The 15,229-nt window shown below is 45.2% G+C and overlaps 1 protein-coding gene across 4 annotated transcripts in view; it reads right to left on the bottom strand.

Moving 5' to 3' along the window:
* The window catches only part of LOC111243428 (uncharacterized), a 67,615-nt gene that overhangs the window by 35,814 nt on the left and 16,572 nt on the right, over positions 1–15,229 (bottom strand). For 3 of the 4 annotated variants that reach the window (XM_022788996.2, XM_022788987.2, XM_086977045.1), the window contains 2 exons: positions 10,964–11,338; positions 7,634–7,917 (listed from right to left, as the gene is read on the bottom strand). In XM_022788996.2, coding sequence (XP_022644731.1) covers positions 7,634–7,917; positions 10,964–11,337 — 658 coding nt within the window. In that variant the 5' untranslated portion in view covers position 11,338. Of the gene's footprint in view, positions 1–7,633; positions 7,918–10,963; positions 11,339–12,354; positions 13,419–15,229 lie in introns of those variants that run through there. The other variant, XM_022788981.2, reaches the window with a different exon arrangement.

Consider the following 15,229-nt stretch of genomic DNA (forward strand, 5'->3'; position numbering starts at 1 on the left):
TAATGGGACAATCGAGGCCTCTTTGGTGAAGGATACTAGACACTGGGCACGAACATTAAAAGCAACTAGCGTTCTGATTTCGATTTATTACCGACTGTTGTCCACGTCTATTGGCTCGCTTCTTCCTGTTATTCGTACTATCTAGTCCTATTCATGTTTGTTTTTACATGTGTCTTAACTTTCTTCGGTTCGTTCATGACTTCAAAATAATCGATTGCATGTCCTAAGCTTCAGTAAAGCCGTCTGTCCCATACGAGCGCGTACTTCTGCCATTATCTTTATTCGACACAAAGTCTAAATAAACAACAACGTAAAGGTGTACGTGGTTCTACTGCAATAGATACGTTTTAGACATTTGTCACTTTAGAGAGTTGCACGACGGTAGCCAACAAGCGGCATCTGCTAGTTGTCAGCGTGCACACATAATCAGTTTGCCTCCGGATTGTTTCCTACCCCATCCTCGTACTACTCAAGCATTCAGTTCGAAATCCTGACATCTGTTCGTTAGGACAAGTTCGGAGAACGCGTGCGCGAACAACACTGTCATAAATAGACGAAATTGATTCCTTAACCACATGAATTATGTAAATTATAGGCGATCACACGAGTGGCAAGCGTTTTGCGACCCCCTCAACTCGGTCCGCTATTGCAAACCGCAACTCACCAGAGTGTACAACATCAAGTTTCGCGTCTTCGTTTCTCAAGGATACTTCGTTTCAATCAGCTTTTCCTCCCGGGTAGCCGACTGTGAATAACGCATAATCTGGTATTATCAGGGAGCGAGCATTGTCGATGTCAAGGCAACGGCCATGGTGTGTCCTCAATTCCGTCCGTCTGTTTTTCCTCATCTCTTGCGGCTCAACGTAAAATCGGTTCAGCGTCCGTAGTAGCACCACTAGCCACAGTACCAACAACGAGAAGAACCAATCATCATCGGCTTGGTACTTTGTAACCGCTCCCGCTGTCCTGGTTCGACGAACGACAGAAGGCCCCGCGCGTCCATACAACTTGAGCACATACATAAAAGATTGTTGTGTGCAGATGAGTCCATTCGTTCCCGTTATGAGCTACTGCTGCTAACGCCAGCACAGTCAGCCGGTGTTTTCCGATGCGCCGACGAGAGATAGCCTTTACTATTAAAACATCGTAGTTGTGCTAGTAGTTATAGTAGTAGCGACTAAACAGGAAGGCAATAGGTAGCGGCAGCCCGAGAAGTGATCTGACGATGTTTGCGGCCCAGCTGGGCTAATTAGCCATTAGATCGCCACCTCGCCGCTCGACGGTAACTCTCGATCGGAACTCAAGTCAACGGCGACCAGCAGCATGCCTCATTTAGCAGCCGGCAGCAGCGACAGCGACGGCGGCGGCAGCAGCGTCGGCAATAAATTGTCGAAACGAAGGTCTTGGAGCAGAAAACGAAGCGTCAACTAAGCGAGGGAAACGGCCTCCGACCAATCAAGCGGCCAACTAAAAAACGTTTCCATCTCAATTTCGCCAACAACAGATCTACTGGGCGGTGAAAACCAAAAAAAAGAGCAAGGGAGAAGAGCCGAATCGAAAAAAACAGAAAAACAGAGATCAAAAAATGTAACACGATAAGAGAAACAGCGCTTCTTGTCACTTGGAAAGACACTTGTCAGCATCGTCGATGGCGCTGCTGCTGCTGCCGCTGCCGCCATCGACGCGACTACTATCGAAAACTCTGTGGCCTACAGTGAGCTAACGATCGCTAATTAGCCAGTAATAACAATAATAAAAACTAAGACATAAATGAAAAAAGATGGTAAGAAGTAGAAAAGTAACAAAGTCGTTTTGCGGCCATTGCCAACTGCCACAGCCTTTGCCTGCTTTAACAATTATATGAACTGTTCAGCAGTGCGTACTTACACACACTCACACATTTATACAACGTCATGGAGTGAGCAGCAGGCAATGCACTGCAAAAGGACGAGAAGGAGGAGCGAGATAGGGTGACCTGGTAATCACTTATTATGATAATGTTGATGGTTATGAAAATAGCCATAGATGAAGATGACAGACCCCTATATTTCTTTGCTTTCGTTTTGAATTTAGGATCGAACAAAACTGACTACCCTACCCGCTTTTTTGCCCTCCCCTAACCCACCTCCCCAACCGGCTCTTGTACGCCGATAGCCCTAACTTTGAAAAATTGATTAGAGTCACGAGTTTTTGAGTATATGTACTGCCTTCATGCTTTGGCTGTACCACAACTTCGGCACCAGGGCGATACAGCGGGACTTGCCGGATCCCGCACTACGCACGGTGGTAGGGAAACCGAGAAAACGTGGACAGCAGCAATGGTGGCCAGGAGACACGGTTTTTTCGCCGCTGTTTAACTTTGTTCAAAAAATTATTTGCCAGCTCGCGCAGCTAAATCGGCGTAGCACACGTATGCTACTGTGAAGTTCTCTACAAAAGGCCAAACTCCTGAAACCTTTTTTCCACTCAGTCTCTGTTGTTCGCTCGCTTGGGCCCGAATTTCGTCGTTGGTACTGTCGCTCGTTTTTAGCCGTTGTTGCTGTTTCCTCGTCGTTGGACGAAGAAATCATCAAGAAGAGCAGTTTTCATTTAAGCCAACTTAGCTATAAACAGATGTGTACCTCGGCGGCTGATACCCCAGACATATGCTGATGCGCGTCGTCTATTCCGCCGCTAACTGCGATGATTGACGTGTATCGATTTCGTCTTGCTGGCCTCGATTGATGGCGAAGGTGACCCCCATATTGAAGCCCTCCTCTGTTCTACTCTATGAGACGTGAACATCAATAGAAGCAACTTGTGCCTTCTATGCCCCTGACTTTCGTGTCTCTCAGTTTCATCTGCTTGCTGTTTCGTCAACTGACCTGCTGTTACACCGCTACTTGTTTAATATTGTTACCCCAAGAGAAGATCACTAACTGAGCTAACTAACAATCTGAACACTTAAGACCTATTACCCCACACCTGTAACTCTATGCCGTGGTGGCACCGGCGGTGCTATTAACGTTCATGGCGGCATTGATCAGGATACACCATGCTAATAGCTTTAATCAATTTACTCCCCTATGAGAAACTGAGTCTGTTGTTGGCAAGATCAGAACTGATAGCTTAACTGGAGAAGTTGGCAAGAATAAGAATATTACGCCAGCTATATACATAGCGAGATAGATTCAATCAGAACATATTCAATGTTTTATGTTAAATCAATAACAGACGCGTGTACATATGAGCCCATGAAACTGAATAAGCTTGTAACTGTATGAAAAAAGGGCAGTACATTATTATAATTTTGTCATTCGGGTTTAACAACAACTTATCTGCGTCACGTTTGTAATGCCAGTACATTGTTCTATATATTTTGATATTGCTGAAGTATAGAAGAGTGCAGTAGAGCTCTCATCCATCCCACACTGTCTGCCATATTCTTTCGAATTTGTCTATTACCCAAAGCATCGCATAGGACACAACAAAAGTAAAATTAACGGATTTATTTCCATAGCCTGTTACTCGTTCAGCTCTCACAACTACAAAACGTCCTCGAAGCTCATAAACGAAAGCGTTGCTTTTTGCCAATGCAATCACTGCTTGGCCATTTTACTTTTACGAAATCGCATCTTTAAATCGACGCTTATGGGGCACTAACAGTCAGTGGTCTCTTCGACTGCCACAACGCTCTAATGACGACGTATGCGGTCAAGACTGGCAGAAGCGTGTATGGACGTTAAGCTGAATGGTGGCTTTTTGAAAAATATCAGATAGATGCTTCTAGCTATAATCTGATGTATAGCTATTTGGGATATTTCGTATCGACAGTGCAATGCATAGAATTCGAAATTACCGCCAGTGAGAGAAATACCTCATCCTTCGAATCGGCTGTTTTCCATTTGATTTTCGGCCCATATTTGGAGCATTCTGAGGATCCATCAACCGAGCAATACTAGTAGTTTCATTGCACTAGTGAATTTATGCCAATTGACACTCAAACGCTCCACCCTGGTACAATCAAGCATAACAAGGCGACTTCACAGGCGTTCGAGTGATCTAGAAAACAACTAATACCTTTAAATGAAGCCTACCTGACCGCTTGCGCACCCCCCCACCAAACACAACTATACAAAATAGAACAATATGATTTCGTTCTTTCAAAGACAACATCTAGATGTCACACTGCGACATTAGAAATAGTCGAAAACTTTGACCAGAACGTCCAGCCACAAGGCAACGCAGCTATACGAGGGGATTCGTAGCTTTTGTTTGTTGAAGATTGAATCAATGCGAATCGGCAACACTGAGAAACGACTGAGGATGAATTTAATTGACGAACTCTGCGGTGTTATTAGGGGCGACCATAAATTAATTGGGTGTGACTTTCCCCGTAAAGGCTACGGTATCTGCAGGCGATTCCGATAGATATATATGGCGCTAAATCGGGTAACAGTAATACCAGTGAAACCTGTCGTCCTTGCCTCCGGATCAGTTCATTTTGCTTTAGCTGTCGACCAGAGTTAGCTTGCCCGAGCAAGTCAAAGGCTGATTAAAGAAGAGACCTTAGTGTTAAAAGGAGTAAGGAAACTTTCCTATCGATCGAAGAACTAAACTTAGATAGGCATTTACAACAGAGAATGGGCTTACTGAATGGATAGAAAGCGAGTCCGAGCAAAAGCAATAAGCCAGAGTTGGGATATGAAAGAACCCAAAACTAGCAGTAACGGCATTGGTGTATTGGCCGGCTGCAGGCAACACGGCACCTTTGGTTATCTACGTTCGACTTTCGTCTTCGTGCTTTTCTTGTTTTTCTTCCCATTTGAGTAAAAACCCTTCTTCGTCCGCCAGTTTCAGGTTGGCTGCTCCATGGCCGGTTCATCATAACGAGCAAACTATATAATCTTCTGCAGCTCCTGCCACCACCCCATCGCCGTCCTGCTCGCTCACCCATCGATCCTAGATCACTCGCCACTACTACCCACCCGCGCGAACGGGTGAGACGGTTGAGTGCACCCCCTTATCTCAGAGTCACACCCATTCTCGCTACTTTCAACTAAGGCAGGATAGTCGAACACACATGCAGGCTCATCAAGGACTAGTCGCCACCAGCTCAAAGCGATTGCCGGCTGACGATCTATTGCTTGAGCTGTGCTGTTGTGGTATGTTGTCTCACTGCTCGGCTGAAGGTCTAAATGCAACAGCAGCACGAGGTCATAGTCAAGGCTTTTCGCCCACCCCCACTGCCGCCCCACCGAATAAAATAGACCCCACTGGAGCTGCTGTTTAGGCAGAAATGATAGCGACGATGAGATTGCACCAGTGAAGCTCCAGCTGGTTTGTTGTTTCGTTGCTAGTGCTACCGTTGCTGCTGGCGTTTTGGTGCACGTTGTAACAACAATATGACTATCATCTCGTCAACAACGACAACAATAGCGATCGTAGGAGCAAAATCAGCCCACGGCTTCAGCCCTACCCCGCCAGGCGGTGGGGCCACCTCGTGACGTCGAAGCAACAATAGCAGCCTAGGCCCGCGACCGTTTGCCTTGTTCGCCTTCTTCTTTCAGATCTATGGCTACGTGCGTAATCGGCCGCTTCGTTACTTGGCCATTTGCTTCGTTGCTGTTGATTGTCGTTTCGGTACTGGGCTAACGGGAGGGAAGAAGATGACTACTCAGACAGGGGCGAGATCTGGATGGAAACCACCACAGCTTGATCTGCAGGCTGCCCGTTCGATACAGCCTTCGATCACAGCTGAACAAGAAGCAACAGCAAGCAATAACAGGACCAGAAGCAGGACATCGAAGCACCTCTCTGACTGGTTTGGCTAGCTTTCGAAACTAACGTCCGTTCTGAATCTGTTCTCCTGCCTGCGTCCTACACACTGCATGTTCTAGGCGGTTGCCGTTAACCGGATCGGGAACGAAGCAAGCGAACCAATAAGGTGATGTGGTGGCGGGTTTAGAACCGTCCGCACCCCTCGAACCTCTGCCGTCGGCAGCGCTGTAGACGATCAACACGAACAATGAAGACTGACTGATAGGTAGAACGAGCGAGAATTGGCGGACAGACCCTAAGCCGAAGTCGACGGAGAACCAGAGCAGCTCGGATCAAAGTCAGGCGCAGGAGCAAGCACAGTTGATATCCTGCGATGCGTTGTGCTCAAGTCGAAACCTGCTTAAGGTGCACAATACATCAGTAGTCATACTGTTTCGAAACTAACGATGAAAACGGAAAAAGTAAGGATAGTTCAGGGCTAAAGAAAGAGAAGGTCGAGCGAGGTCGAACTAATATATAACTCAGACTCTTCGATGCTACTATGGCCCCAAACAGATAATATGGCACTGCCGTGTCCGTGGTTTTATCGAGGACCCAATAATAGTCGCACTTTGGTGACAAAACAGGCGAAAGATCGGCCCCTCATTCGCCGCTTCGCCTGAGCTCTCTATTTCATTTTACTTGATCTTAGCCTTCTTGTTCTGATCGTCTCTGTCCCGTAAGTTTTTTTGTCCGCCTGACTGCCCGCCATTCCGGAATAGTGGAACAGCAACTGAGCGGCTAAGACATACAGGCTACGAAGCCCCTCACATCCCCCACTCAGCCTGAGTACTCGGTCAGACTGAAAAGTGGTCGAAGATAGGGCAGACATCATTTTGGTCAGCTCGTGCGCAGGTGCGACGTACTCTATCCTTTCTCATGTTGGAGAGGACTTGAATCTTCTAACTAGACTAGACTGTCTATTAAACAGAGCATATGCGCTCCATCCGATAAATATCGGAGAGAAGCAATGAACATGATCGGGCAAGTGTTACGACCCGGGCGTTTACAAGCATGATGCTCGTGAAGCGTTTCACTGGAGAGGGACTAAAGGTTAATCTTGCTGCTACGTATATTGGATGCGTATGACAATTGGCTATAGTGGTTTGTTCCGTGCCTTCTCGCGAATAAAGTCCCGTGCGAACCCAATGGAAGAATAGTAACAACTTGAACAGATTTGTTTCTCATTTAGCGCCACTGTGTCATGCAAATATGCACGGGTACCAGCATGTAAATAGATCTAACCTATAACAAGCTATAGTCTATAATTATGTAGTGATTTATTCCGACGTTTTTATGTACGATATGTTACTTTCATGGACGGAAATAGGAGTTGCAATGAGTAAGCCTCATGACCGACTGCCAGGAAGACTCAATAGAAACCACGCACACACGCAAATGCAAATCGAACAGTGCACATAACGATATACAGCTAGCCATTTTGCAATAATGTCAATTAGCGAGGTGCAAGTGGGTAGGGATAACGGTATGACAACGGAGTGTGGGAAGGTGACAGTTAGCGACTTCTTGGTCACGGTTTTATCACGATGAAAGAAAGACGGATGCTGTGCATAATGTTTATCCTACTACTAGGTAGAAAGTGAAATTTCGATTTTACCGTTTGTTAGTTATAATTGGCTGTGTCTCAAGCATCTTATCTCATGAACGTGGATAGGTTCCCGATCAAGTAGAGCCTACTTCGACTTACTACTTGGAATCACACTAGTAATGATAAAAGTGGTACTGTATTAAAACACTGGGCTAGAAGAGACCTATTCAGTGGGTATCGGTAATCCTGTACACCTGGTAAACTGTATTCCGGTTATTTTCTTACCTTCGTCAAAAAGCCATTCAGTCTGTGTGGAGACGGAATGATGATCTTCAAGGTCTTGAAACACATCTTCGTAGTCTTCATCATCCTCGAAGTCTAAAAAGTGGTCTCTCATTTCATTGCGGTTATCGGCTTCATCGTCATCATCGTCGTCTTGAACAACGTCCCCAGGATCGCGAAGCGGACAGCTTTGAGGACGACAAGGTTTAGGGTCGTCGTTGTCCTCGACGGTGTCATCCGACGGTGTTGACTGCCGTGTACTTGGTATTGGAATCGCGCATGAGCGCCTGTCGCACAAATGAATTAATCGACGATCAGTTAATCATTGGAATAATTTACTGAAAAAAGAAAACTGATAATCTGAAACAGTAATTGCAATATAATGATCGCATAACAAGGGATACAATAGCCAGAGACAAAAGTTGGGATCTATGGGTCGAGCTGTGTAAAATATAAATGGGCAAACTTAATTTTAGCATCACAATTCTGCGCGTCTGTTTTTTTAACAACGAGATTTTAATGAGGTTCTATGGCACTCTTACCTGCCACAAAAGGCATGTTTGTTTATTTGTTCTGGGCAATACGTACGTACTCATTGTACAGTGTCAGACGAAATAGAGTGCTCTCCATAGTCTAAAACGTAATGTCGAAATACTCAATGTGTTTCATTTTGTCGTTTGTTATATAAAGATTGACATGTTAACTCACTCAAGTCAGGGAATTGGCAAGGTTTGCGTTCACGCTGGCTTTGTTATTATTATTAACGGGTTCCCCTATGTAATTATTAACGACCATCCGATTAATGCCAGCTCGGCTAGAGGCTGATAAATACAAAGACAGGTAGTGATAATAGTGTTACCAGCGTCAACCATGACCTGCTATGATAGCGGTGGATATTGAGACAATGGAGAGGCTTTTGCCAGCTAATTATATTCACTCAGGTTTGCCTTAAACCTTTCTCCGTGTGCTGCTTTAGGAATAATACTGTTCTGCTTATTTACTATGACTATTTGAGTTGTTTGTTTAGTTTTAATAGATATGATTCTACATTTACTAGTACTCCCATGTACCGTACCATAGTCACTCTTCAATCAACATTTTCCCCGTCTTTTAATTGGCAAGCGAACTACATCAATTTTGCTTTGTACCGGAAGTCGACAAGGAAACCAAGTCTACTGTACCGTTAGCGCTGTATATCCATCAAAGGCAAATAACGTCTAAAATGGCTGGTTCTCAGTAGTAACGAAGCTGAACATTACGAGTACTATAATCTTCACCATCATCACCACCAGCGGCGGCAGAAGTTTGATGAAAAACTGCTTATCCCTGCCATCACCTGTAATGCACCTGTCTGCCGCGGTCGGTCTGCGTGTATCTCTGACTGAGTCTACTGGTAAATATAAGAGCGTAATAATTCCTTTGTGTTCATCTGTCCAATTTTTGTTTGCTACTTCTGCTGCTCCCTCATTTCCTTTTGTTCAGCGGGGCGGCATGACTGGCTCATCCGAGAAAGGTAAGCGTATCTGGAGACAAAAGGTGTAGGAAAAGCACGTAACAGCAACGAGCAGCGGCCGCATCAGAGGAACACGTGAACACGAGACAGGATGATAGCGTTGTGTGTTAATGATATTGTTTTTTGTTGTCGATGATGATGATGCGTTCGTAATGTTGGCGACGACAACATGGCTCTCAGAAGCTGTTAAGAATAGAAATGCTCCGACACTCCCCGCAACAAACCTCCGTTCGATTTCTGTTCGCGCCGCTCACGGTGTTAAGGCTTTGTTTACTAGCTTGGTTAGTGAGAGTTGTGCAGATTTGGCTAGAGTGATAAAAACGAACCCGTCGTTTAGGTTGGAGGGGGAGTCCGGCCCGGTCCAGTCGACGATGACTAACGCCCGGATACGAAACGAAGGAAGCCAAAGAAAAAAAATGGTGGGGTAGAAAAAGAAAAGGAAGAGCCTGCGGAGAAATACGAGCTCCTGCTGACGCTACTCTTGGGGCAGGTCTAGGCGAAACGCTGTTGAAATGGGCAAACGAGTAGACCGTAGGTGGAGATAGTTAGGAGCGTTGCTGTCCACACCCGACACGCTCTTTATCGGCCTTAGCAGTCGAAACCAAGTCAGGGGCTATTACTTGCCCTGCCGCCCTGGCCCCTGGCGGCCGCACTGACTTGGATCACGCGTAGAAAAAGTTTGACGGTTTACTATATATTCTATTACAGTTGGACGGCGTTCGCCGGATCAGATCAAACGCACAACTTTCTTGTACGCCTGCCTTCCTAGCCCTCGATCCGATGTAATCCGATGCTTTTGTTCCTGCTCTGTTGAAGGTTCGCAGGTACTTTTCCTACTTTTCGTTTGCCTACTTGCTGTACTTCGCCTTCTAGAAGCACAAGAAGAAGGAAGCGAAGGTGCGCGGAAAAAGAAGAAATGGCTGTAATTTTGGAGACGCTGACGTAGGACATTTAGGCGATAGAGGCGGGCAGGGGCGAGGTGGTAGAAACCACGCTCAACATTTAGCCTAATGGGAAAAAGATGTAAATATCTTTTGAGGACAAGATAAGGACCAAGTCGATTCGTTTGCTTTCTTGGAACTCAACACTGAAGAAGAGATTCGTTTTTTGCGAAAGGAAAATGTATATACTATATTGACTAGTAAGCTCTGAACAGGTAAAGAGCTGCGTTTGTCAGTCTGGCTGGCTGGCTGGCGACATGGTGGGGGGGGCAAGAGAAGAAGAAGCCCCAAGCAACGACACCTGTTTTGTGCTAGTGAGATGAATCCTCTTTTAAATCACAGACATCTACACCTAGACCCTGAGATAGAAAGACCCTGGGATATACTTCAGAGGAGAGGTGGCAGCGTAATATTATTACCACTGTTTAACTTTTTCTACTGTTCGTCTTTTTTTTGCGGGAAATGCTACCTATCTACAAATCGTGTCGGTAGCACAGGGGAGTTTGATTATATCAAGGAAGAGATTCAGACTGACATGCATATGCGGGAAAAGGAGCCAGGCACCAGAGAAGTCCGATAAGAAAGAGACGTCGCTAAGTCTCGAACTTGGGCTCCAGTCTTACCGCTCCGTAGTAAACGTTTAAATGGATAACCAAATATAGTAAATAAGCAGAATTATTCATCTATGGCACCGTTTCCAAGTCCGCAATGTGGCCCTATTTATTAATCGTTATGAGTAGATTTGGAATCGACATAAATTGAGAGTTACTTAACTAAATAACAGTCGAGTGCACATCTGCCATAACAAACTGGATTACGATACTTCATTTAACATTTGAAAAATCAAGATCAGTAAGTAACCTTAATGAATCAACTTACGGTGTAGATGGAGCCGACAGAAACGACGGTGGATCATAGAAAACATCATCGAGGTCTTCCTCTTCAAGGTCCTCCACGGGCGGATATTCAAAGCTCCGTTCTACGGCAAAGTACGCTGGGGAGGGTTCGTATCCAGAATCGGTGTCACATGAGCATGATAATGAGCAGTTCTGGCCTTGATAGCCCTGATTGTTTAGCAAACCTTGGCTTTTCGGTGGGCCAGTAACAGATGAGGGGCCGTTGCGAGCGACGCAAAATGTTGGGCACGCCATCTGCTTGGGCCCGTCCAGCCTAAGTAGCCACTCCGGACCGTCTTTCGAGTTCTCTCGTCTGCTCAGTACCTTACAATCCAGCGTTCCTCTAGATCCAGCCATTCTGCAATGATCAAAATTGAGAATAGGTACGTCAGTACCACTTGAATAATAATCAGATGACTCAAAAGTAGAAAAAAACACCACAAACAAATTGTTAGTAGACGATCAGTAGCGTTATCCACTAAACACAAGTAGAATCTCGGATTATACACACAAAATCCGCGTGTAAGGTTTGTTTTTCACTTGCATTATAGGACTTTGAAGACTATACTTTTTGTTGACACAATCGGCGATTTTTATATGCATCTCCAGTTCTCACTGCTCCACCCTAAAAAATTACACAGCTTGATTATATCTCTTATCTCGTGTCTTTCATTATCACCTTATATTACCCATTAGGCTAGAGACCTGTCCATTAGCAAAAAAAAATAGACGGAACAAACAATCCTATACAGTACAATGATAAACTTACACCGCTGATGTCAAAACGCATGCGGGGTTAGAAATCAACTAATAGCCCTTAAGCAAACGAGATAAAAGTTGGGGCAATGGAGGGATTATTGGTGAATGGAAGAGTCGTCACGTGAAGGCGACATAGTAGGACAAAAGCCGGTTTTGGATTCGCGATATAAAAATACTGCTTTTCCTGCTGATCTGTTTGTCATCGTTGTCTATGATTTAGCGGTGGCAAGCCTTTGGTGTCGACAGTATTGGCGACGCATCGATCCCAGCGACATGTATGTCCGCGCTTAAGAACAGCTAGCGCTGTTTTTTTCAGTAAATCTAACGCGTACGCCCTTAGAACGATGTCTGCTACTGGGTACGAATAGGGACGACCAAGCTGTAATTTAACATGATTTTCTATGTTGATTGAACAGATAGCGTCTACTTACGTACGTGTGCGTAATACAAGCGTGGACGCCAGATGATGCGTGCATGTTCCTATTTCAGTTGACGTATTTGCATTTGGGGTGTTGATTGGGCATTTGAAAAGTAATAATTTTTGTAATTTGGACTTGATATTTGATTATTTTATTGCCGTTATAGCTATATAGGTGTGTATCTCTTATTACTTACATATCATATGATGGCATCTCACTACACTTGTATATCGTATATCACTATGGGTACCACAACACAACAATTAAGTTATTAACCGGTAACGATTTGGGGTTCGGTCCTTTTCTCTATGAAAAGTCTGTGTTCAGAATCGGTGCCCGTTGTTAGAGCTTTTGTTCCCGATTCTGCCGAAACATCAGAGTCAGAGTTCCTCTCCGAGCACAACTACTTGTAGACACGCAGTGAAACTAACAATGCTTAATATGGCACAATATTCTAGAGTAAGTTTGCACGTTTCAAATTCAATTCTCGTAAACAAAAAACAGCAATTCTTGTTCTTCGATCAGAACCCACTTCGAGGTAACGCAAGAGTCAACGACTGTAGACACGAAAACTTCGATAGCTTCTGCTGCTGTTGTTCTTGCCGTTGTGCTAGTGGTTTTAAAAGGGCTGCCGCTGGTTAGTCTTAAGTTCCTGCTACGTCTTACTCCGATGGGTGTATCCAACAAAGTGAACGGTGATGCCCCGCTCTGTCCGATCTTGACTCACTCAGACAATTTCTCCACTCCGGCCACCGTTCGCTATTTGACTGGCTCGCCCCGCAATTCGCCAGAGCAAGGGGTCTGGCTAGAAACTCTTCGAGTTCGAGTAGCTCCGCCTACCACCCACTCTCTTTCTCAAGCACCAAGAGCGGCCTGGCGGGCCGGCTGCGTCTCCAGCTCGTTCGTATGGTCGTCCTCTTCGTTGGCACCTGATCCCCTCTGAACACCAAGCTAACCTTACGATAGGCAATGGCTTCGTTTGGATTAATGACGATGATACCATACGTATTCTTAAAATGTGTAAGTTAAATGCACCTTTAGTATGTCAAACTGAAGCTCGCTTTTCAGGCACGAGATTCGATAGATTTGTTTTAACCCTATTTAATTACAAACGGAAACCAAGTTGCCGTTCCGAGTCGCCATTCGCACCTGATTCTAAGGATTTTCTCGTGTCTGCCCCGAACTTCGAGGTCACTTCTCATTCTTTGGCGTCCTCCTGCCATAGACACACAGACACACACATTTAGTAGAACGGGTGAAGCTATATCAGTTTTGCTCGCTGTCCTGTCGCTCCCTGTTGCGGTGACCAGCAGCGGCGGCCCTGCAGAGTCTAGCTAACTGTAATAGCTAGTTGGTACGTAAACTTGGGCGCGTACAGTGTCGCCAGCGAGAGAATAAGCCCTAGAGGGCTAACTCTCTCCTGTTGCGCTTGCACGATGCCGTGCGATTTGCCGTAGGTCTACTATGACGTCATGCTGTTGTCGATGCGCGACCGGTTGTTTGTCGCTGTTGCTATTGTAGCGGATGCTGTTGCTAATGGCAATGATGACAGCTTCGTGTCCTAACGAGCGTGAGACGTTGGTTCGCGACTGCTCGCGATGGTGTCATAGGCCATTGTGTGACTTGCGAGTTGTCTCGCAACGGTTCTCGTTGTGGCCTGAGCGCGCACAGGCGTCGAACCGCGCTTCTAATTCGCCGCCGGACTCTAATACTGGAGACAGCAGAGTTCGCGGAAACGAAAACAGGCGAATTAGCGCGCTGTTTTCAGATCTAACTACGGAAAGCTTCGGCTTACAGGATACAAACTTCTGCTTGAGCTGCCGACCGACTCTTAGTTGCAGCACGAGCAGTAACGACGACAAGATAGACCGGCAGAACTAGCCCAAAGTGCAACATAATGAGCCAGCTGCGATGTACGAAACAAATCGGCTCTAACGAATGGGTGATGGTTGGCAAAAGTTGTATAAAAAGCCAGATAGCTTTCGTTTGACAACACCAGTCGGGGTGACGCAATCAATGTTCTTGGAAGCAGCTGGGACGTACGATTACATTATGCAAAACTGTATCAGAAACAGTTTTAAGGAGAATCATTTAGAAGACCTTTTCATTTTCTAAGGGATATTCTACTATGAAAAGAACGTGCGTTTGAATTATAGTTAGACAGGTTGTCGCCAATGTTATAAGCAGCTGTGTGCTATAAAAGCAAACAGATATTTTTCGAAGTTGATTAGTTAAGCTAAAATTGAAAGTAGCTTTTCTCAAGCTGTACAAGCTTTGGGGTGCGGGGGTGCGTGCGTTCAAGCTGTCCAGTCTAGGCTAGCTGTGATTCCACGCTGTCGAAGAAGCCATCTGTTACTCTCAACGAGCTAAGCCAAGCCTTAGCATTATAGGGGATTACACGCTGACCAAGTTTCGATCAGCAGTGGAATAGCCGGAGTCCGGAATTGACCAATACTTCCGATCGTTTTGCTTTTAGGAGCCGTGCGGTCTTTATCCATAACGTCAGCGTCGTTCGCTCGCCCAAGATATCGAATGAGGGTGACACGAAAATGAAATGTCGCCGATGTTCTGTGCTGTGTTTCAATTTAACCTTCATACATATTGGACTGATATATATCTTTGAACAGCAGAAAAGAGCGCGTATTTCTTATTGTTGATGACGAATACCGCCTACTCTCGCGATCGCCTTATTTGCTACCAGCGATGGCAAAGAAACGGGACTGACCTCGTTATTGTTATCACAACGAAAACTGTGTTTCGTCGCTGATTTCACTGTGAACAATTCTATCTGTATACACACACTCGCGGTTTATCTAAACTGTTACTTTTGGTCGTCCAACTCAAATAAATGTCCTGATAGTAAGCCCGTAATATAAAACGCTTTATCTTTCAGCTTTTTTTTTTTTTTTTCGGTCTCTAAGCGTTCCGAGATAGCTGATTTTTTTCCTTAATCTTGTAGCGTATCTAGAGATATATATATATATATATAGTTGTCAATATGCCTGCGAGTGTTTTAACAGATTGAGTTCAACTAAATTTTGAAAGAGCTGGTACTGATTCGAAAAACAAAA

This window comes from Varroa destructor, unplaced genomic scaffold (genome assembly GCF_002443255.2).
Source record: "Varroa destructor unplaced genomic scaffold, Vdes_3.0 BEIS01000001.1, whole genome shotgun sequence".
Taxonomy (NCBI): domain Eukaryota; kingdom Metazoa; phylum Arthropoda; class Arachnida; order Mesostigmata; family Varroidae; genus Varroa; species Varroa destructor.